This window comes from Nicotiana sylvestris, chromosome 2, assembly GCF_000393655.2.
Source record: "Nicotiana sylvestris chromosome 2, ASM39365v2, whole genome shotgun sequence".
Classification (NCBI taxonomy): domain Eukaryota; kingdom Viridiplantae; phylum Streptophyta; class Magnoliopsida; order Solanales; family Solanaceae; genus Nicotiana; species Nicotiana sylvestris.
In genome coordinates, this window is record NC_091058.1 from 160,750,644 (window position 1) to 160,775,867 (window position 25,224).

Genomic DNA, 25,224 nt, shown 5'->3' on the forward strand with positions numbered 1-25,224 from the left:
TCTTCAAGAGCTCCTTGAGAAGTGGTTTATTAGTCCTAGTGTGTCACCTTAGGGTGCACCGGTCCTATTTGTGAAGAGAAAGGATGGTTCCATGAGAATGTGCATTGATTTCAGATAGTTGAATAAAGTCACAGTAAAAAACAAGTATCCCTTGCCGCGTATTAATGATCTATTTGACCAGCTTCAGGGAGCGAGGGTATTCTCCAAGATTGATTTGAGGTCAGGGTATCACTAGTTGAAGATTTGGGACTTGGATATTCTTAAGACATCTTTCAGGACCCGTTATGGTCATTATGAGTTCCTCGTGATGTCTTTTAGGTTGACCAATGCCCCAGCAACGTTCATACATCTGATGAACAATGTGTTTCAGCCATATCTCGACTCTTTTGTTATTGTATTCATTGATGACATCCTGGTGTACTCTCGTAGCCAGGAGGAGCATGCCCAACATTTGCGGATTGTGTTGCAGCGGTTGAGGTAGGAGAAGCTCTATGCTAAGTTCTCCAAGTGTAGGTTTTGGCTCGGTTCAGTGGTGTTCTTGGGGCATGTGGTGTCTAGTGAGGGTATTCAGGTGGATTTGAAGAAGATAAAGGCGGTTCAGAATTAGCCCAGACCGTCCTCAACTATAGAGATTTGGATCTTACATAGTTTGGTTGCTTATTACCATAGAATCGTGTAGGGTTTCTCATCTATTACATCGCCCTTGACCAAATTGACCCAAAAGGGTGCTCATTTTAGGTGGTCGGATGAGTGTAAGGCGAGCTTTCAGAAGCTCAAGACTGCCTTGACCACGACTCTAGTTCTAGTTCTACCATCAGCTTCTGGTTCTTATACAGTATATTATGATGCTTCTCGGATTGCATTGGGTGTATTTTGATGCAAGAGGGTAGGGTGATTAATTATGCTTCATGCCAATTGAATCCCTATGAGAAAAACTACCATGTTCATGATTTGGAGTTAACTGCCATTCTTCACGCATTGAAGATTTGAAGGCACTATCTCTATGGTGTGTCTTGTGAGGTATTTACTGATTATCGCAGCCTCCAGCACTTGTTCAAACAGAAGGATCTCAATTTTAGGCAGCGGAGATGGTTGGAGTTGCTAAAGGACTATGATATTACTATTCTATATCATCCGGGAAAGGCCAATGTTGTGGCCGATACCTTGAGTAGAAAGGCGGTGAATATGGGCAGTCTTGCATTCATTCCTGTTAGAGAGAGACCTCTTGCAGTTGATGTTCAGGATTTGTCCAACTAGTTTGTGATATTGGATATTTCGAAGCCTAGTCAGGTTCTAGCCTATATGGTTTCTTAGCCTTCCTTATTTGATCATATCAGAGAGCGCCAGTATGATGATCCTTATTTGCTTTTCCCCAAGGATAGAGTTCAGTGCGGTGATGCCAGAGATATGACTATTGGTGATAATGAGGTGTTAAGGATGTAGGGCCGGGTATGTGTGCCTAATGTAGATGGGCTTCGGGAGTTGATTCTCAAGGAGGCCTACAACTCGCGGTATTCCATCCATCCGGGTGCCGCGAAGATGTACCAGGATTTGAGACAACACTATTGGTGGAGGAGAATGAAGAAGGATACAGTTGGGTTTGTAGCTCGGTGTCTCAACTGTCAGCAGGTAAACTATGAGCATTAGAGATCGGGTGGGTTGCTTAAGAAGATAGAGATTCTAGAGTGGAAGTGGTAGAAAATCACCATAGATTTCATAGTTGGGCTCCCACGTACTTCGAGGAGGTTCGATGCTATTTGGATGATTGTGGATCGGCTAACCAAGTCCACGCACTTCATTCTAGTGAGTACTACTTATTCTTCGGATCGGTTGCTGAGATTTACATTAGAAAGATTGTTTGCCTTCATGGAGTGCCCGTTTCCATCATTCCAAATAGAGGCACGTAGTTTACATCACAGTTTTGGAGAGCCGTGCAGCGAGAGTTGGGAACTCAGGTAGAGTTGAGCACATCATTTCACCCTCAGACGGACGGGAAATCCGAGCACACTATTCAGATATTGGAGGACATGCTACGTGCTTGTATTATTGATTTTGGGGGTTCATGGGACCAGTTTTTGCCGCTCATGGAATTTTCTTACAACAATAATTATCAGTCGAGTATTTAGATGGCTCTGTATGAGGCTTTATATGGGAGGCGGTGTAGATCTCCGGTGGGTTGGTTTTGAGTGGGGCGAGGCTAAGCTATTGGGCACTAATTTGGTTTAGGATGCTTTGGACAATGTTAAATTGATTCAGGAGCAGCTTCACCAGGCGCAGCCAAGACGAAAGATTTATGTTGATATGAAGGTCCGTGATGTGTCTTACATGGTTGGGAGAAGGTGGTTAGAGTTACTTCAGAGGATTGGGGAGGTGGCTTACAAGCTTGCCTTGCCACCTAGTTTGCCGAGTGTGCATCAAGTATTTCATGTTTCTATGCTCCGAAAGTATATCGGCGATCCATCCCATGTTTTGAATTTCAGCACGGTTCAGTTGGATGGTGATTTGACTTATGATGTAGAGCCGGTGGCTATTTTGGAGCGACAAGTTTGGAAGTTGAGGTCCAAGGATATAGCTTTAGTGAAAGTGCAGTGGAGAGGTCGGCCCGTGAAGGAGGCTACTTAGGAGACCGAGCGGGAGATGCGAAACAGATATCCACACCTATTTAAGGCTCCAGGTATGTTTCTAGACTCGTTCGAGGACAAACTTTGTTTAAAAGAGGGAGGATGTAACGACACGGCCGGTCATTTCGAGAGTTGTAGTCTCGCTCCCCCATTTTTCTGCTTTTTTTGTGTTCTACAATTGTATTTTTAACTTTCCAGGTTAGTTAGTTTGGGTCCGGAGTGATTTCGAAGTGAATTGAGACACCTAGTCTCTTATTTGAAAGCTTAAGTTGGAAAAGTTAATCGGACGTTGAATTATGTGTAAACGACCTTGGATTTGAATTTTGATGGTTCTGTGAGCTCCATTAGATGATTTTGGACTTAGGAGCACATCCGGATTGTGTTTTGGAGGTTCGTAGTAGAATTAGGCTTAAATTGCCGAAAGTTGGAATTTTGGAAACTTTGACTGGGAGTGGACTCTTTGATATCGGGATCGGATTGGATTTCTAGAAGTTAGACTAGGTCTGTGGTGTCATGTATGGCTTGTGTTCAAAATTTGAGGTCAATCGGACTTGATTTGATAGGTTTTGATGTTGTTTGCTGAATTTGGAAATTTTAAAGTTCATTAGGCTTGAATCCATGTGTAATTTGGGTTGTTGATGTTTTTGGAGGTGATTTGAGGATTTGGCTAAGTTCGTATGATGTTATGGTATGTGTTGGTATGTTTGGTTGAGGTCCCGAGGGCTTCGTGTGAGTTTCGGGTGGTTAACGGATCATTTATGGGCTTTGTGTGTTAGTTGATCTGCTGTTGTATTATACTTCTAGTTTCCTCTGATACATTCACGAGAGGAGTCTCGCGTTCGCGAAGAGTGTTTTTTGAGTTGTTGAATTTTTTTCTAAGTGTTCGTGAGGGAGAGTACGCAAATGCGAAGAGTATGACAGTGTGTGCATCGCGAATGCGTGAGTGGTGTCACATTCGCGAAGAGGAAGAGGCAACTCGGGACCCCAAGTCTTTGGTCTATGCTTTCGCGAGGTATTGGCCGCATTCGTGATGGGTTGAGCTGGTGAAGCTTCGCGTTCGCGAAGAATAAATTTGAGAGGCAGTCTAAGTGGTCTACGCGAACGCGATAGGACGGTCGCGTTCGCGAAGAAGAAAATCTGGGCAGATAATATTAATTTCAAAAATAAGGGTTTGAACCCATTTTTCATATTTTGAGCTAGAGACCACAGATTTGGGCGATTCTTGAAGGGATTTTCGTGGAGTTGATTGGGATAAGTAATTCTTACTTGATATTGGCTAAATCCCATGATTATATCTTTAATTTTATCATTTAATTTGTGATTGGGGATAAAAAAATTGGGAAAAAGGAGGAAGTGTTCTTGAAATGGATTTTTGAGGTTTTGAATTGGATTTTTTTATCGGATTTGCGTAAATTTAGTATGGTTAGACTCGTGAATGAATGACTTTCAGGTTTGTGACTCTTGTAATAATGGTATGATTTTTAGATGAAGTTTTAAAAAAAGACCAAAAATTTACTGAACCGTATCGATACAGAAGTGAAACCGAAATGATTGGGATGGCTTTCAAAAGTGTGAATTTGGTTATGTACAGTAAAATAACTAAAAATTGATATGGTATAATTTTTTAAAAATTACCGACCGAACCATACCATTGACTCCCCTACTCGTGAGGGGTGCAACCAAGGAGGGGGTGACAAAGTATTGTGGGACCCACAGGGATTAGATGGCATGAGAAACATAAAATTTATCGTAACAATATACAGAACAATCAACAATCTACTTGATTACATATGGAGTAAATTTTAATACTCAACAGAAATCACCATCTAAAAAGAGGAGATATTATTAATTTATATGCCCTTAATAACTCTCTTTTTCCTCAAAAGAAAAATGATTTGTAAATTTAAGATTCATATGTATCTTACCCAATATGAAAAATCTTTTGAGAACGATGAGATTTGGAGAGAGATTCATAGGTCTGTTGTATGACATTATTTCCAACAATTGATATTATGTGTTATTGAATGGGCAACCATATGGTTTCTTCAAATCTTCGAGGGAGTTAAGTAGGGAGATCATTTGTCTCCTACATTTATTTTGGCAGCTGAGACTCTGTCTAGAGAGCTTAATGCATTACATAGGAACCCATATTTTTGTGGATTTGGATTGCCTAAATGGAGTCCAAATATCAATCACTTGGCATACGCGGATGACATAATCATTTGTTCATCATCTGATACTACATCCTTGCAACTTATTATTGAAGTGTTGAAGGCCTATGAAGGTGCATCTGGACAGCTTATCAACAAGGCTAAGTCAGCAATTCATATGCATCATTCCATGAATTTGAAGGTGGTGAATAAGGTACAACGAATAACGGGGATTGAAAGGCAAGCGTTTCCATTTACATATATAGGATGCCCTATTTTCAATGCTAGAAGAAGAATGGATTACTACTATAAGGATTAATCAACAAAATTCTTGATAAGTTGCAATCTTGGAAGGGAAAGTTTCTATCCATTAGAGGTCGGGTAGTCCTCATATCTCATGTTCTTCAAAGCATGCCCGTCCATTTACTTTCAACTGTGAACCCACCCAAATGTGTTATTGAAAAGATGCATAATATGTTTGCGCAATTTTTGGAGTAGTCCTGTAGGGGGGAAGAAAAGGCATTGGTCTTCTTGGAGCAACTTGTGCTTGCCAGTGAATGAAGAAGGTATGGGATTTAGGTCTTTATATGATGTCTCCAAAGCTCTCTTTTGTAAGCTTTGGTAGAATTTTTGTACTAAGTCTACCTTGTGGAGCTCTTTTATGTGTCAAAAATATTGCAAAAAAATGAATGCAATCATAGTTCCATGGAGAGCTGGCTCACATGCTTGGAGAAAAATGCTTTAATGTAGGTACGAAATTGAGCACCAAATCCTATGGAAACCAAGGATGGGTTAATCTTTGTTTTAGTTTGATAATTGGACGGGTTTAGGAGCTTTGTACTTTGTAACTCCGCCAAATTTCTTTGTTAATGAAATGGTATATAATGTATGTGATGTAGTGCAAGGTTGAGCATGGGAAGAAGAAAGACAAAGAGAGATTCTGCCCGAAGAAATAGTGCTGCATATTGTGGAAAACATCAAGCCTCCAGTTGCACTAAAGGACCTTGATAAACCAGTATGGATGGTGGAAACTAAAGGGGACTTTAGTGTCAAATCTTCTTGGGAGTATTTGAGAAAGAGGAGGGATCCTAACATTGCCTACAATAATATGTGGATCAAAAGTTTGCCTTTTAAAATGTCCTTCTTGATGTGGAGAGTTTGGAAAGGAAAATTGCCATTGGATGACACAGTTAGAAGATGGGGTTATTTCATGCCTTCGAGATGTTGGTGTTGTACAAATCCGGAAAAGGAATCACTGGATCATCTCTTTTTTAAATCTGCTGCAGCATCAAGGGTATGGTCTTACTTCTTTTCTTTTGCAGGATTGTCACTTTAGGGTCTGAACTTGCACAAAACAGTGGTGAAGTGTTGGACAATACAGACTATCCCAAGGTTTAAGCCAATCTTTCAGGCATTACCTTGCATTATAATATGAGAATTATGGAAAAGAAGAAATAGGTGTATGTATGGGGAGATGATGCCGATTAGTAAGGTAATTTTCCAGATTTCATCTACTCTTCAATTCTTGGTTAAGGTTAGGAAACCTGGAATTCAAAGAGTGCCTCATAGATGGCCTGACTTGCTAAGAATGTTGGAGAACTGCACTCCAAAGTTGAAGGTTTGTAAAGTTCTTTGGGAATTCCCTAGGGATGGATGGATTAAATTAATACTGATAGAGCATCGAGTGGGAATCCAGGCAGGAGTTCAATTGGATTTTATATAAGGGATAAACGTGGAGATATTATATATGCTTGTGGGAAGGAGATTCCGGAGACTACAAATTCTGTGGACGAGTCTATGGAAATGTTGGAGGCTTTAAGGTATTGTTCTCAATATAACCTAAACTACATTTGGCTTCAAACGGATTCAAAGATGTTGAACAATGTAGTAGGGGGAAACTGAAAACCACCATGGATGTTAGTAGAGTATGTTGATGAAATTATGAAGCTTCTGGAAAGGTGTATTGTTAGGATGACTCATATATATAGAGAGGGGAATAAACTTGCGGATCATCTTGCCAGTTAGGGTCTTGACAGTGGTCAAATTAAATGCCATGGTTTTATGGAATTGGATGTACAAGGATGAAGGATTGTGAACGATGATAAACTACAATGCCCATATTTACGTGTATCCAAGAGTTAGAAGGGGAGGGAGATGGAGACAATGGGGAGATGGAAGAACTGAGCAGTACTTTCTACCATCATGTTCAAGTTCTTATGACGGAGAACATGGTGGTATTTTTTACTAATGATTCTTTTTTGCATGAAACGTTATTGTGGTCATGCATCGCCCATGAAGGGAAGTCACGGGCGAGCAAAAGCATGGAAAAGAAGAGTCAAGGATGTTCACTAGGGGCTATGTACTGCTACATTCTTGACTCAAAATGGAGTGCAAATGCAAGCCCCCAATTTTGCTGGACAATGTTAATAACTGGACACTCTCTCATATCCAGTTTTGGTAACAAAATGGAGATATAACACAATACATATGTGACATGGTATGTCCAACACTGTAAAGATTCACATACTAAAATACAGACAGGAAGAAGAAAAAGGAAGGACAAGACAAAGAAGAGCACAACCCGGACAAAGACATCTCTGTACAGATTATGGGCAGTGTGGGTGCAAAGTGGACCAGTGGAGCATGGAGTCTGAACAAGATGAAAGCACCAATGACAAGAAAGAAGGTTCAAGAGAATAAGGTCTTCAAAGGCAAAGTACACTGCACAAATGAGGACCATGTAGTGAAGACAAATACAAAGCAAAAGGGATGTTGCATGGACAAAAAATGATAGCCCAAAATATCAAAAAAACTGGGCACTTTGGATGATACAAGTTTGGAAGATACTCATGTACCTGTGGAGTTTGGGCAGTGACATTCACAAACGGAGGACAGTGTCAAGGAAAGGGCCAGGATTACAAGACCAAAATGGCCATCTATGCAACACACGCATACCATCATTGGGCTTCAAGTATAAAGGAATTGCCTGGCTAGTGTTTATGTTTCTGGATCATAGCTATATTAGACAACATGTACGATCAATGTTGAGCATCTCACTCAGCTTTGATAATAGGAGCTATGGTATTTTCTTTTTTTAACTCGTACAATTGCTAAGACCTTATGACATTTTATTTGTTTTTATTTTATTTTGATATATAATAAAATTAGCCCTAAGCATCTTGTCTAATGAATTTGCTAAAGAAAAAAAAATAGAGAAAGATAAGGCCATTATAAGAATTCAAAATGCAATTAGATATGTGTGATCTTCTCCTGCCAAATATAATTTGTTCAAGAAATGTGTTGAGAAAGAAAATATCTCATATAACCATGTTGTTTTCTTGACTTTAATACTGGATGAAATTCCACATATAAGATGTTGGAACATGTCGAGAAATTTGAGAAAGCTTTTGTAAGGATAGAATTAGAAGATTCAAATTATAAAATGTACTTTGAAGGGGGTTATAATGGAGCGACATGTGAAAAGAAAAATGCAAGAAATAACAAAGAAAAAGATAAAACTATTGGATCTTCTAAAATTAATGATGTTGATAATTCTTGTGAAGAAGCAAAAAAATGGGAGGAAGAAGTTTGCGAATAAGAAAAAAAGAGATCAGAAAACCATTGGCCCTCCTAAGCATGAAGATTTTCAAGCTGCAAGATGCTTTGCAAAGTTTTTAAAGTTATTTTATAGTGTAACATTAAAGTTTTTTTTAGCTCTTTGTATACTACTTAGAAAACATTTTTTCGTGAACTGGTTGCTATTCATTCTGCAATTGTGTCTCTTTCTATTCATAAGGATGATGACATGAGAAGCGTGGCATTATGAATGATGGAGAAATCTGATAAGTATTGGTCTTTTAATAGTAAGACCAATTACTTATTGTTTGTTGTTATTGCTCTGGATCTATATTACAAGTTAATTATATTGAGTTTTGCTTCGGTGAAATATATTGTCACAACCCAAAATCCACTAAGGGCCGTGATGGCACCGAACACCACTGTCAGGAAAGCCAACACCAAGAAGTTAATTAAATTTCCATTTTGGTATTTATTGAAATTATTTATTTTATACATTAAACAATAAGTAATGAAATTCACTGAATAAATAATGATGTCTTAACAAACTTAATGTTGAATCATCTCATAATCATCACAGAACCCGGTGTCACAAGTGCATGAGCAATGTTGAGAAAATAATATAATACAATAATTGTCCGGAATATAAGTTGGACAATAGAGAAAATACAATAAAATACTCTGAAGGAGACTCTGCTGGCTGCAGGTCATCTCGAGAAGTGAAGCTCATCTAAGTTCCCATATCAACCATGTCGTTGCGCTAGACTAGGACATGAGACATACATGAGCCTGTGCAAAAAATAATACACATCAAGTGTAGCATGAGTACAAAAACAACGGGTACCCAGTAAGTATCACGTCTAATCTCGAAGAAGTAGAGATGAGAAGTCGACTTCGACACTTGCTAGTGTTCTAATAATAATATGCCAATAATATAGTAAATCGTGGATTTTCATAAAAATAGTTGTAACTCAATAGCATGAGGTAAGTAAACAATTCTTTCGTTTATAAGAAATTTTCAGATTCATTTTCATCATTTATATATTTATGTCAGACCAGGGAGAACAAATATCAACATCTATGAATATCAAGGCAAGCAATACAAGCATGTACAAATCATGTCAAGGTCGTATGGCCCGATCCAACAATATTTAAATTGTGCACTGCCAGAGGGTCGAATGGTGTGAACCATAGATGCATCTATTTAAATCTACCGAGGCGTTCGGCCCATTCCACAATAGATATACACATTCAAATAGTCAATCAACAATTCATCAATGAGCAATTATTCAAGAAAAGACAATTTCTCTTTAAAAAGTCAAGAAACGATGTCTAGTCTTTTAGAAATTTATTTACACGTTCGATATGTTTTAAGCATTTTAAATTGACAATAAGATTGCAAAACTTTCAAGTAAAGCATTCTTTTGGGTCCTAGACTACCCGGACTTAAGCATAATAGTAGCTACGCACGGACTCTCATCACCTCATGTGTACATAGCTCCCACAAATAGAAGCACATATCCAGTTAATTCACCTATGGGGACAATTCCCTTTTACAAGGTTAGAAAGGAGACTTACATCGCTCCGAAGTTCCACAACCAGCATTCCACACCCTTCCAAAGACTCAAATCGATGCACGACGCTCCAAAACTAGCCAATAATTATGTAAAACCATTAATATAAGTTCAATTACTCATAATAATCCAATTTATAATAATGTCAAACCCCAATCGAAAGGTTGACAAAATCGCGCTCAGGGCCATGTGCCCAGATTCCAAAAAATTTCGAAGATAAAGTTTACCCACAACTTTACGAACTCAAATATATAATTTACTCTTAATTTCATGTCCAAAATCTTAGTCAAAATCCGAGAATACCAATTTTCTAGGTTTTTTCCTCAAACCCCAAGTTTCTACTAACTTCCATGTTAAAACATATACATAATCAATGCATTTAAGTCATAATAGGTGGGATGGCTTACTTTTCCATTGATGATGAAAACCCCTTCTTGAAATCCTCCAAGAATCGCCCAAACCAAGAGAAAATGAAGGGAAATGGGCCAAATCCTGTTTTTAAAAGAACACACTGCCTCCAACCTTTCCGCGCCTGCGGTCACTTGACCGTTTATGCGGTTCCGCAGGTGTGGCCCCACCGCATTTGCGGTCCTTAGCCAGGCCCCCTTGCTCCGCTTCTGTGCTTCTCCTTCCGAAGGTGCGGTCCTGCTTCTGCGGCAAGATGACCACATCTGCGGTCCCAGCCTTCTCCCTTCTCAACCGCATATGCGCTCCTTCGGCCGCTTAGGCGGCTTCGCACATGCGGCCAAGACCTCGCAGGTGCGGTTACACCAGATGACAACAGGCTTCAGCTCTTCCTCCGAACACCTGAGACCCCATCCAATCACACTAATCATTCCTATAACATAACGTGGACCTGCTCAAGGCCTCAAATCACATCAATCAATGCTGAAACCATACATCACACTCCATTTCAAACTTGATGAAGTTTAGAACTTCGAACTTCTTCATTCGATGCCGAAACTTATCAAATCACATCCGATTGACCTCAATTTTGCACACAAGTCTTATTCGATATTATGGACCTATTCCAACTTTCGCAATCAGAATCCGACCCCGATATCAAAAAGTCCACTTCCGGTCAAACTTTTCAAAAACTTTCAAATTTCTAAATTTAGCTACACGACTCCAAAATGATCTACGGACCTCCGAATCCACTTTCGATCGCGCTCACAATACCAGTATCTTTATGCGGAGCTATTCCCAGACTCGGAATCCTAGACGGACATCGATATCACTGTAATGCGCTTCAACCCAAATTTATGAAATTCTTCCAAAAATGTTAACTTCCACAATAGGCATTGAAACGCTTCCAGGTCATCCAAAACCCGATCCGGACATACGTTAAAGTACAATATCATCATACAAACCTGTTGGAACCTTCAAATCCCGATTCCGAGGTTGTTTATTCATAAATCAAACCTTACTCAATTCTTTCAACTTAAAGCTTCCGGAATGGGAATTTTCTTTCCAAATCAATTCCAAACTTCCCGAAATTCAATTTCGACCACGCGTACAAGTCATAATACCTGAAATGAAGCTGCTCATGGCCTCAAACTGCTGAATGACGTGCTAGAGTTCAAAACGACCGATCGGGTCTTTACATTCTCTCCCACTTAAATATACATTAGTCCTCAAACGTGCTAAGAACTGCGCTGGATTTGTCTGAAATCACAGTTAAATACCTCGTGCACCTACCCGTGCTACCACAACTTAGTTGAGCATATTAGCTCGAGAAAATCTGAAGATATTCTCTTTTATTCAAAAAAAAATGAGCCTTAGAGTCCAGTTTCAACATCCAAAATTCTCTGCCAGGCCTGATACCAATATATGAACACCGTATCAATCACTACACAATGTACCAGAACACGACGACATACCTTTGCCGAATCCGTACCATGCACCACATCATCCACAAGACCATAACCAATATTCCCCGAATCTGATGCTCACAATGCACCTCATGACATGTATAAGTCTTGTTCTAACTCTTAAAATACTGCCATGACGGAAGAGACGTGTAGAAATTTATAACCAAATGCCGAGTCAACAAATCATTGAGGTTATACTCCTGATAAGAACCATTACCTCATTCCGAATCATCTAATGGTATTTGCTCTTTAATATACTTCATATAATCCGATCGCACTGATCCTATATCCAATAATCTTGTCTCACCCAGTACGAACTACTCAGGAAAAAAGCCACCCCTGACATGACCAAAAGTCTCATATAATGCCACAATGTGCCAATAGGCTACCAACTCGAATGTGATACATAAGGAAAACAAACTCTGGAAGGGACTACTAAACTCACGCAGCTAATATGGACTTTCTTGAAAATAGAAAACAAAACACACAAAAATTAGAATATAGAAAATTGTACTCAACATCATACTGTTGCGACGTGCAACCCGATCCAAACAACATACCTGTGGCCGTGTACCACCCGATCCACACATAGAACTCACATAAGGATATACACACCGAGATAAATTGCTCATTACTAATAAATACCCAATATCGACCACAAGCATGCTAAGTGCCTAATACCATCCCTAGGGAGACATATAGCGCCATAAGCTATAAAACTCAAGCACAACTGAGGTGCGATATATGACCTGAATCTCAAGAGCCATCCTGCTCACACAACGCCATCGCTACATGGAACCTCAACACATAAGAAATTTATCAAGCCGTCTCACAACTCACAAGACACTATATAGCATTTCATGAAATAGCCGATGACAAAAATAGCATCCAACGTCCGAATACTCCTCCATAAGGAGCGCTATGCCGAAATGAACACATCCGGCCTGATATAGAGCCCATAATCACATTTAAATCCATCCACACACCTCAAGCTGATTTTGATCGCACCGCACTAGGCTAATAACCTTTCAAGGATCCATAATAACCCCTTTCTCCTATAACTCACAAGAACAACAATCATAACTGGAGTAAACCTCCATAGTCCACAACCCAATAAACCGAGTGCCCTCCAGGCATGAATTCTCAAATTAGTGATACTACCACAATCTTCACACTTAGTTTAAATCTTCAATCAATCAAGTGACTACATGTTACACTTATACAATCTTCCTGTGAGGTGCGCTCCCATGACCTTCCGCACTAGATAACGAGTCTACACATCCATACCACCGGTCACGTTAATGTTGTAAAGCATATCAAGAATCTGTAACCAAGATGCAAAGCCTCCGACAAAAATGCCAATCTCAGGTGACGCTGAAGACAATACCAGTTTACTCCAAACACCCAATTCCCCTTCCTGCTCATCCGAGCTCGTGACATCCTCATCAAACAGTGAACCCCAACTTGGATCCTCACTTTCAAATCCCATACCGCTAACTGCACCTAACAAGCCAATATACGATAGTGCCAGAATTTCATCATAACTCTTGAACCTCTAATAGGGTGAATACTTCATCACCTAGAAACTTTTACTTAACTCATTCCAAGAGAACCCTAGCAACACACGAGTAACTTTTCATAACCGTAGGACATTCCAAACCTCAAATAGTGGTCTGAACCACCATAACCCTTATGGGATCCGTCTACGCATAATAGGCCATAATACTTGAATTCTTCCAAATAAAATCAATAACGGCGGCCATCAAGCCTCACACGCTGTCGCGAATCACATGCAAAACTTAATCACACTGAAGGAACTGATCACTACCACCAATATGCCAATTCCACTATGGCTAACCGATCTAACGTCTTCTAATTCATCCTTAACTTTCCTTAGAGGTAATAATAGCTCCATTCCTTATATCACCAACCTAAATCCGCACTTACCTTGAGTGACCCCATTCCACGAGACCACATTGTCTCCAAACCCATGAACCATTTCATACCATCCTTGCTCGCACATTCACATCTTCAATTGATACACCTATTTTAATAATTTCTCTACAAATCCGAAGTCTTTTTCTCTTTTTCCTCCCAATTCTACACTACAAGTCAAAAACGTCATAGAACATTCTGATCCTTTTATCATAATCTGCTACAAAAGTTCGATTCTTAACCATATTGTGGACTTGAATCCTTAGGCATTGTGTTTTTAACCTTTAAATTCACTATGACCGTTGTTGAGAGTCACCTACTCTGGCTTGGTCCCGAATATAATCAACTCCAAGGCTCCGCTGGCACATGAACACCCATCTCGATGAAGTACCCGGCAGAATCAATTCCCTTGTAAATCACCTCTGTACGGGGCATGAATCCCGAATCTTCCCCCACAGCCTGGACATGAGTCAATAAGGCCAACTATAGCATACCCATATCAATTCTTTTTCTCAAATTACCACTTATGTTCTTTTCTCTTAGCTGAAATAACTCACCAATACGCCGATAACCCGAACCTCACAAGTAGATAACCCTACAACCTAATCATAGGCGGGAATCTCCCACTTAGCTTGAAGCTACTATTGCACAACTTTGGAACCTACCAAGATTCTTTCTTTAATGTTGGCATGATCTTGCACAGCCAACCCGCCAAACTCCCTGAAATCCTTCTGTTAGCATTTCATGAACACTCTGAATCTCTAGCAACATTCAAATATTCAACTTCTTACTGCAAGACTCTACTAGACTACCTCATGACCCGTGAGACCTAAGGGAACCTAGTGCTCTAATACCATGTTATCATGATCCACTAAGGGTCGTGATGGCGCCAGACACCACTGTTAGGCAACCCAACACCAAGAAGTTAATTAAATTCCCATTTTGGTATTTATTGAAATCATTTATTTTATACATTAAACAATAAGTAATGAAATTCACTGAACAAATAATGATGTCTTAACAAACTTAATGTTGAATGATTCCATAATCATCCCAGAACCCGGTATCACAAGTGCATGAGAAATTTCTAGGAAATAAAATAATACAATAACCGTCCGAAATACAAGTCGGATAGTAGAGAAAATACAATACAATACTCTGATGGAGACTCTGCTGGCTGCAGGTCGTCTCGACAAGTGCAGTTCACCTAAGTCCCCAGATCAACCATGCTGCTGTGCCAAACTAGGTCACGAGACATACATGAGACTGTGCAATAAAAATGCACAGCAAGTGGAGTATGAGTACAAAAACAACGTGTACTTAGTAAGTATCCCGTCTAATCTCAAAGAAGTGGAAACGAGAGGTCAACTTCGACACTTGCTAGTAGTCCAATAATAATATGCGAATAATATAGTAAATCGAGGATTTTCATAAAAATGGTTGTAACTCAATAGCATGAGGCAAGTAAACAATTCTTTCGTTTATAGGAAATTTTCAAATTCATTTTCATCATTTATACATTTATCTCAGATCAGAGAGAGAAAATATCAACATCTATGAATCTCAAGGCATGCAATACAAGCATGTGCAAATCATGTCGAGGTCGTATGGCCCGATCCATCAATATTTAAATTGTGCACTGCTAGAGGGTTGAATGGCGCGAACCATAGATGCATCTATTTAAATCTACCAAGGTGTTCGGCCCATTCCACAATAGATATACACATTCAAACAGTCAATCAACAATTCATCAAGGAGCAATTATTCAAGAAAAGGCAATTTCTCTTTAAAAAGACAAGAAACGATGTCTAGTCTTTTAGAAATTCATTTACACGTTCGATATGTTTTAAGCATTTTAAATTAACAATAAGATTACAAAAATTTCAAGTAAAGCATGATTTTGTATCTTAGACTACCCGGACTTAAGCATAATAGTAGCTACGCATGGACTCTCGTCACCTCGTGCGTATGTAGCCCCCACAAATAGAAGCACATATCCTGTTAATTCACCTATGGGGACAATTCCCTCTTACAAGGCTAGAAAGGAGATTCACCTCGGTCCAAAGTCCCACAACCAGTATTCCATGCCCTTCCGAAGACTCAAATCGATGCACGATGCTCCAAAACTAGCCAATAATTTTGTAAACCCGTTAATATATGTTCAATTACTCAAAATAATCCAATTTATAACAATTTCAAACCCCGATCAAAAGGTTGACAAAATTGCCCTTCGGCCCACGTGCCCGAATTCCGAAATTTTTTGAAGATAAAGTTTACCTACAACCTCACAAACGCAAATATATAATATACTCTCAATTTCATGTCCAAAATCGTGGTCAAAAGTTAAGAATACAAATTTTCTAGGTTTTTTCCTCAAACCCCAAGTTTCTACTAATTTCCATGTTAATATATATACATAATCAGTATATTTAACTCATAATAGGTGAGGATGGCTTATCTTTCCATTGATGATGAAAACCTCTCTTGAAACCCTCCAAGAATCGCCCAAACCAAGAGAAAATGAAGGGAAATGGGCCAAACCCCATTTTTATAAGAACACACTGCCTCTAGCCTTTCCGCACCTGCGGTCACTTGACCACTTCTGCGATTCCGCAGGTGCGGCCCCACTAGCGCATTTGCGGTCCTTCGTAGGCCCCCTTACTCCGCTTCTGCGCTTCTCCTTCCGAAGGTGCGGTCCCACTTCTGCGGCAAGATGACCGCATCTGCGGTCCCAGCCTTCTCCCTTCTCAACCGCATCTGTGCTCCTTTGGCCGCATATGCGGCTCCGCACCAGCGGCCAAGACCTCGCAGGTGCGGTTACACCAGATGACAGCAAGCTTCGGTTCTTCCTCCCAACTCCAATTCGATTTGTTAACCACCCAGAATCTACCCTTGGCCCTCGGGTCCACTTCCAGTCATACCAACCAGTCTCATAACATAACGTGGACCTGCTCGAGACCTCAAATCACATAGAACAACACTAAAACTATGAATCACACTCCATTTCAAACTTTATGAACTTTAGAACTTCGAACTTCTTCATTCGATGCTGAAACTTATCAAGTCACATCTGATTGACCTCAAATTTTGCACACAAGTCATATTCGATATTACGGACCTACTCCAACTTTCGGATTCAGAATCCGACCTTGATATCAAAAAGTCCACTTCTAGTCAAACTTCTCAAAAACTTCAAATTTCTAACTTTAGCCAAATGGCTCCAAAATGACCTACGGACCTCCGAATCCACTTCCGATCGCGCTCCCAATACCAGAATCACCATGCCGAGCTATTAACATACTCGGAATCCTAAACGGACATCGATAACACTGAAATGTACTTCAACCCAGATTTATGAAATTCTTCCAAAAATGTTACTCCCTCCGTTTCAATTTATGTGAACCTGTTTGACTGGGCACGGAGTTTAAAAAAAAATGAAGACTTTTGGATTTTGTGGTCCTAAACAAGTCTAAATGGGCCTAGAGTATTTGTGTGGTTATAAAAGCTTCTCATTAAGGGTAGAGTTGTAACTTTAAGCTAAATTGTTACCAAATTTAGAAAGGGTTCATTCTTTTTGGAACGGACCAAAAAGGAAATAGATTCACATAAACTGGAACAGAGGGAGTAACTTCTACAATAGGCGTCGAAACGCTCCCGGATCATCTAAAACCCGATCCGGATATACGTCCAAGTCCAATATCATCATACAAACCTGTTGGAACCTTCAAATCCCGATTCCAAGGTCGTTTACTCATATATCAAACCTTACTCAATTCTTTCAACTTAAAGCTTCCGAAATGGGAATTTTCTTTCCAAATCAATTCCAAACCTCCCAAAATTCAATTCCAACCACGCGTACAAGTCATAATACCTGAAGTGAAGCTGTTCATGACCTCAAATTGCCAAACAATGCGCTAGAGCTCAAAACGACCGGTCGGGTCGTTACATATATGGCCATAATAATATCTTAACAAGATCAAGGACTGCTAGTGTAGCAGAATCTTTAGATGAGTTGTATCATGAGTACAAGAGATTATACACTGATATACAAGAAAAAATTGAAGAATTAACTTCTAAAGAAGTTTATGGCATGGATATTGATGAATGTGATAAAAGTTTAGATTTTCTTGATTCTCAATTCTCTAAGTGCATGAAATCACTAAAGAAAACAAAGAACACATAAGAGATAACCAAATATTTGGGTGACAAGCTGAGAGAAAAGAAAACTGAATTTGAACTCTTGACTTGGTGGAAAGGAAGTACAGCTAAATATCATATTCTCTCAAAGTTGGCCAAAGATGTTCTAGCCATTCCAGTGTCTATTGTATCTAGTGAATAGGCTTTTAGCACAGGTGGTCGTGTAATTGATTTATTTAGGAGTTCTCTAACTCCTAAAACAATGGAAGATCTTATTTGTGCACAAAGTTGGTTGCGGTCTACTTCTATTGATTTACGTGAATCACTGGATAATATAAAGAAGATTGAGGAGATTGAAGAAGGTAATAGAATCTTTTATTAATTTAATTTTTTATTGTTCATGTGAATATTACAATGGTTATTTAGCCAATTTTATTTATCTTATACTTTACAGATTGTCTAAATTCTGCAGCAGACATCTCTATTAGTATTGACGAATAAGGTTCGAAACTCTTACTCGTGAAATTACTATATAGTTAGTTTTTCATAAACTATGCATTTTATCATGAAATAATGACAATTTAGTTTTCTTGTTTCCACAGATGTAGAAGGAAGATGATATTTTCACAATTCATGCCTTTCTTTGTTGTCATCCTGATTGCCTTGATGCTTGCTAGATCATTTCTTAGATTTTAGTTTTGTTGGAAATTAGCTGATATTTTTCTAAATGGTAGTTTTACTATGAATATGCAAAACTTTTAGTAAATTCCCAGAGAACATTTTACAGCAAATTACTGCTAGTTGATAAGCTTTACTTTGAGTTTCCTGGTTTATATGGCATTTGCGATATTTTGTAGAATACCATTTTTCATATGTACTCTAGATTACAAAATGTGTAGTTTCTATGGATAAATTTTAATGCTTTTTATAGTAGTTGATTGTAAGACACGTAAAAGACTAAAAGAGTATAGTAAAATTTGCGTCAATTGTTATGGTCAGTACCAATCTAGAACTATAGCGGTCTACGTGATCACAAGAATTATATATTTAGTGTGTCACATAAAGTTTTTTATTATTTTGTATAAGGAATTAGACATTTTAATTAAGATGTGATTCTTAGATGACGTTTTAAAAAAATATCAAAAAATTATCAAATCATACCGATACCTAGGGAAAACTAAAATGATTAGGATGATTTTGAAAATTTTGAATTTGGTTATGTAGAATAAAATAACCGAAAAATTAGTATGGTATAAATCTTTTAAAATTACCGGCCGAACCGTAGACACCCCTACTCGTGAGGGGTGCAACCGAGGAAGGGGTTGAAGTAGGAAGAGGGTGTGATGAAGTATTGTGAGACCCACTGGGATAAGATGTCATGTGAAATATAAAATTTATCGTAACAATATACAGAACAAGTCAACAATCTACTTAATTACATGTGGCACAAATTTTAATACTCTAACAGAAATCACCATCTAAAAAGAGGAGATAATATTAATTTATATATGCCCTTAATAACTCTCTTTTTCCTCATAAGGAAAATGATTAATAAATTTAAGATTCATCTGTATCTTTCCCAATATGAAAAATCTTTTGAGAAAATGTCATTGCTGAAATATTTGCACAAAACTTTAAAAAAATACATTTGGATAAGAGGTTCCGGATAAGATTTTTCAAAAACATTTCTGAAAAAAAAATGTTAAATATTTTTGAAAAAATTTAACCAGATAAGTTCCAGAAATTGTTTAAGAGCTTTTTACATACACCCAAATTCGGTACAAAGATATCCATAACAAACGGAGGGGAATCAAAATTAAGGCAAAATATCTCTAAAATTTCAGTTTCACGTCCGCTCGGAGCACTTCTAGCTAGTTTGATTCGTCACTTTTATCTATCCTCTAGCCTCTTTTAATTTCATCAACAAATTCACTAATTATAAATTTGGCATTTAGGGCCCACTTAGAAAGCCTTATTAGAAATTTCAATTCGAGTTTCATCTTTCCCACTACACGTTTTATATGGTGTTCCCGTTTTCAAACAAAAACACGTAACTCGCTTTAATCCTCGTGTCTCATTGGATATATACAGGCCTAGATAACAGCATTAACATCAAGCATTGACGCTCAAACAATAAAAGCCTAAACTATGGATCAGCTAAAGCCAAGGCCACCAAATTCAACTCCTCTTACTCCTCTTACCTTCTTAGAAAGAGTTGCCACCATCTATGCCGATTGCCCTTCCGTTGTTTACAACAATATTACTCACACATGGTCCCTAACCCATACCCGTTGCCTCAAAGTTGCTTCCTCAATTGCCTCTCTTGGTATCAATAGAGGTGATGTCGTGTCAGTTGTGGCCCCTAATATACCCGCCATGTACGAGCTTCATTTTGCAGCTCCGATGGCGGGTGCAGTCCTTAACACTATCAATATTCGTCTCGATGCTCGCACTATCTCTATCCTCCTATGTCACAGCGAATCAAAACTCGTATTTGTCGATTGTCAATCAAAACCCCTAGTTCTTGAAGCGATATCCTTGTTTCCGCCGAAATCCAACCGTCCACTCCTAGTTCTCATTGAAGATGACGATTTCCCAACCCCACAAACCAGTGAATTCATCAGGACGTATGAGGAATTAGTAGAAAAAGGGGATTCGGGTTTCAATTGGGTTCGACCCAAAAGTGAATTTGATCCAATTGTGATGAATTACACTTCTGGTACAACCTCTGCCCCAAAAGGTGTGGTTCATAGCCACAGGGGAATTTTCATTATTTCATTGGACTCTTTACAAGAATGGCTTGTTCCAAAGCAGCCCGTTTATTTATGGACACTTCCTATGTTTCATGCTAACGGCTGGAGCTATCCTTGGGGCATGGCCGTAGTTGGTGGAACTAATATCTGTTTGAGAAAATTCGACGCCAAAATCATTTACGACTCGATCAAAAAACACAACGTTACTCATATTTGTGCTGCTCCTGTGGTACTCAACATGTTGTCAAATTCCCCTGATAGCAAGCCTTTAAAACACTCTGTTTATATTTTGACTGCAGGATCTCCACCCCCTGCAGCTGTCCTGTTTCGAACAGAGTCGTTAGGATTTGTAGTACACCACGGTTATGGGCTAACAGAAACTGGCGGGCTAGTAGTTTCTTGTACGTGGAAAAATCACTGGAATAAATTGCCTGCAGAGGAAAGAGCGAGGTTGAAATCAAGACAAGGTGTGAGGACTATAGGGATGACTGAAGTGGACGTAGTGGATCCAGAATCTGGAGTCAGTGTGAAACGCGATGGTACGACGTTAGGTGAAATTGTCCTAAAGGGTGGATGCATTATGTTGGGGTACCTTAAAGACCCCGAGGGAACATCAAAATGTATGAAAGATGATGGTTGGTTTTACACGGGGGATGTTGCGGTTATGCACCCTGATGGGTACTTAGAAATTAAGGACAGGTCAAAGGATGTGATTATAAGTGGTGGTGAGAATTTGAGCAGTGTGGAAGTAGAGTCAGTGTTGTACACACATCCAGCAATTAATGAGGCAGCAGTTGTGGCACGACCAGATGAATTTTGGGGTGAAACTCCGTGTGCATTTGTCAGCTTGAATGGAAAAGAAAAGGCAAGTGAGAAGGATATTATAGAGTTTTGTAGAGCCAAGTTACCACATTATATGGTGCCAAAGACTGTGATTTTCAAACAAGAGCTTCCAAAGACTTCAACTGGAAAAATTCAGAAGTTTGTACTTAGAGATATAGCTAAAAGTATGGGGAAAACTGGCAGCTTGATCAAGATGAGCAAAATGTAAAGATGAGTTCACTCGGCCTGGTTGTGTCAATGACTAGGTTCAACTCATTTTGATATATACCAAGCGTTTATCAAACAAAACTTTCCATCTTTTTTCTTTCTTCCTTTCTTTTTCTTTTTTAGTATGTGGACAAAATCCAAGAAAAAACAAGAAATATGAATGTGGACATTTGCGTATGGTTGTTAAATTGTTAGTGTCATGATGTGATGGTTTAAATAATTTACTGATCCAGGTTTTTAGTTTCTATACGACTTTGTGGATTTGCCTTTTGTCTATTTACTCAGAGTAACTTTGAGCAAACTTCATTTATGTCTAACACTAGCATTTACCGCCCTCGAGAGTCGTGATAACGCCTACTAATGAAAGTTAGACAAATCAATTGTTCTAATTACTTAACTTTTTTCATTTTTTTGTTTTAATCCTTTAACAATAGTGAACAAACATCATATAAACAACGAAAATATAAAGCGGAAGACTAAGACGTAACAATTTAATAATGGTACCAGCTAATCCATAACATAGGCTACCCAGAATTGGTGTCGCAATATCACAGACTGTCTAGGAATACTATAAATAAGGATCCGAAAGATAAATATAATGCTGTCTCTGAAATACATAAAAGAAATAGAATGGAAAGATAGAAGGAGATGCCAAGGTCTGCAGACGCCTGCAGGACTACCTCGGGTCGCCTGAACGGATTGAACGCAGCAACCTCGCTGCAGTCCAAAAGTTGCAGCATCGGGATCTGCACACAATGCAGAGTGTAGTATCAGCACAACCGACCTCATGTGCTGGTAAGTGCGTAGCCTAACCTCGGCGAAGTAGTGATGAGGCTAGGACCAGACTACCAAATAAACCTGAGCAGTTAAATCATATACAACGGAAAAATAAAAGCAGATATTTACAGTTAAGGATGGGAGGGGGAAAACATGCTGTTGGGAGTATCAGTTAACAACAGAATACCAATAGAGGAATGTAAAGACACCACGATTCAATTACCAACAAGAATAAGAAAAATCAAAAACAAGTGCACGACATCACCCTTCGTGCTTTTACTCTCATTATCACCATAAGAATCAATATTCACTTTCATTCTTTCTTGTTGCGGCGTGCAACCCGATCTCAAATCATATAATACCGTTGCGGCGTGCAACCCGATCTCATTTCATATAATACCGTTGCGGCGTGCAACCCGATCCCATTATACAATTCAACATCAAACATAAAAGAATCCCGGCAAGGGAATAAGAGTACAACAACAACATCCCGGCAAGGGAATAAGAGTACAACAACAACATCCCGGCAAGGGAGACAATATCATAAACAATAATATTCCGACAAGGGAGACAATCATAAATAATAACATCCCAATAAGGGAGACAACAATGATAATCATCATACTAAGCATGAATAAATCACAACGGAGTCACAACAATTACAATACGAGACTCACGGGCATGCTTGACACTGACGTATAGATACTCGTCACCATGCTTATACGTCGTACTCCACAATTAACACATAGCAAATAAGATACAACTCATAATCCCTCAAGCTAAGGCTAAACCAAACACTTTCCTCGATGCCACGAATACAATTCAAGCCTCAACTACCGCTTTACCTCTTGTTTCCCCCACCAATTCGTTTGTATCTAGTCACGAGTTACTTAACTATATCAATAGATGCTAAATGAATCAATTCTAATGCATGAAAATAAGTTTTTCAATGATTTTCCCAAAAAGTCAAAAATCGACCCCGAGCCCATATGGTCAAAACTCGAGGTTCGAACCAAAATCCGATTACCCATTCACTCACAAACTCAAATATATAATTTATTTTGAAATCAGACCTTAAATCGAGGTCCAAATCTCCAAAATCTGAAAATCCTATGTTCTACCCAAAACACACAATTCCCCACATGAAAACTCTTGATTTTAAGTTAAAATCATGTGAAAAGATGTTATAGATTAAAAAATGACTTGGAAAAAACTTATAATCGATTTGGAGAAGAACTTTCTTTAGAAAATCGCCCAAGAGAATTTAGGTTTTGAAAAAGTTGTAAAAATGGTTGAAATCCCATCTGGAATTCATTTAGCAGGTCTCTGATGTTGCAATTGCGACCAGGGTTCGCAAAGAAACCTGCTTCCTTCGTATTTTGGAAGGTATTGTCGCATTTGCGATAAAGGTGTCGCATTTGCGACTTCTGACATGTCCTGAAGACTTCGCATTTGCAAAGTATACCTCGCTCTTGCAAGGTAATGCTGGCCCTGGGTTCTTCGCATTTGCGACAAAATCCTCGCATTTGCGAACCTTTCTTACATCGCAATTGCAATGCCTGATCTCGCATTTGCGAGATCAGAGGCCTGCTACACACCTGCAACACACTATCAATTCTCCTAAGTCCAATTTCACTATGTGGCCTATCCAAAACTCACCCGTCCCTTGTGTCTCCAAACAAAACATGCACCCTAACCTAAAAACATCATACGGACTTGCTCGCGCAATCAATCATCAAAATAACCTCTACAATTACAAGTTTAGCATCAAAATCAAAAAAAATCTCAAGAACATTCAAACTTTTAAATTTTACAACTAAGGTTCCGAATCATATCATATGACCTCCATTTCTTACCAAATTTTATAGGCGCAACTTAGATGCCATATAAGACCTGTACCGGGCTCCGGAACTAAAATACGGGCCCGATACCATCAAATTCAAACATATTCAAATTTCTAAAAACTCTTAAAATTTCAGTTAAATAATTTTCTTCAAAAATTCATTTTTCGTACTTGGGACCTCGGAATTCAATTCCGGGCATATACCCAAGTCCCATATTTTCCTACGGACCTTCCGAGACTGTCAAATCATGGGTCCGGTCCCATTTACTCGAAATATTGACCGAAATCAACTTAAATTCATTTTAAAAGCAAAATTTATCATTTTCACAAATTTTCACATAATGGCTTTCCGGATACAAGCCCGGACTGAGCATGCAAATCAAGGTGAGACAAAAATGAGGGTTTAAGGCCTCGAAACATAGAATTTATTTTCAAAACAAGTGATGACCTTTTGGGTCATCACATTCTCCACCTCTAAAACAATTGTTCATCCTCAAACGAACATAAGAAGGAAGTACCTGAGTCGGAGAAAAGATGGGGATATCAGCTCCGCATATTGGACTCAGACTCCCAGGTCACTGCCTCAACAAGCTGATCTCTCCACTGAACACGAACAGAAGGGAAACTCTTCGATCTCAACTGACCTGCCGGTCTATAATAGCTACCGGCTCCTCCTCATAGGACAACTCCTTGTCCAACTGGACAGTGCTGAAGTCTAACACGTGGGATGGATTGCCGTGATACTTCCGAAGAATGGACATATGAAACACTGGATGGACGATTGATAAGCTCGGCGACAACCAAGTCTGTAAGCCACCTCTCCCACTCGATCAAGAATCTCAAACGGGCCAATGAATCCAGGGCTAAGCTTGCCCCTCTTCCCAAATCTCATCACGCCCTTCATAGGTGATACCCGAAGTAACACCCGCTCGCCGAC

General features: G+C 39.1%; 1 protein-coding gene across 1 annotated transcript; it reads left to right on the top strand.

Moving 5' to 3' along the window:
* The first annotated feature begins 19,896 nt into the window (after positions 1 to 19,896).
* LOC104236207 (2-methylpropanoate--CoA ligase CCL4-like) lies at positions 19,897 to 21,914 on the top strand. Its single transcript, XM_009790086.2, has one exon. The coding sequence runs from the start codon at positions 20,013 to 20,015 to the stop codon at positions 21,666 to 21,668; it is 1,656 nt and encodes a 551-aa protein (XP_009788388.1). The 5' UTR covers positions 19,897 to 20,012; the 3' UTR covers positions 21,669 to 21,914.
* Positions 21,915 to 25,224: the final 3,310 nt, after the last annotated feature.

Excerpts from the sequence above, each read along its gene's own strand:
- LOC104236207 (XM_009790086.2), top strand. The coding sequence starts at position 20,013 with ATGGATCAGCTAAAGCCAAGGCCACCAAATTCAACTCCTCTTACTCCT.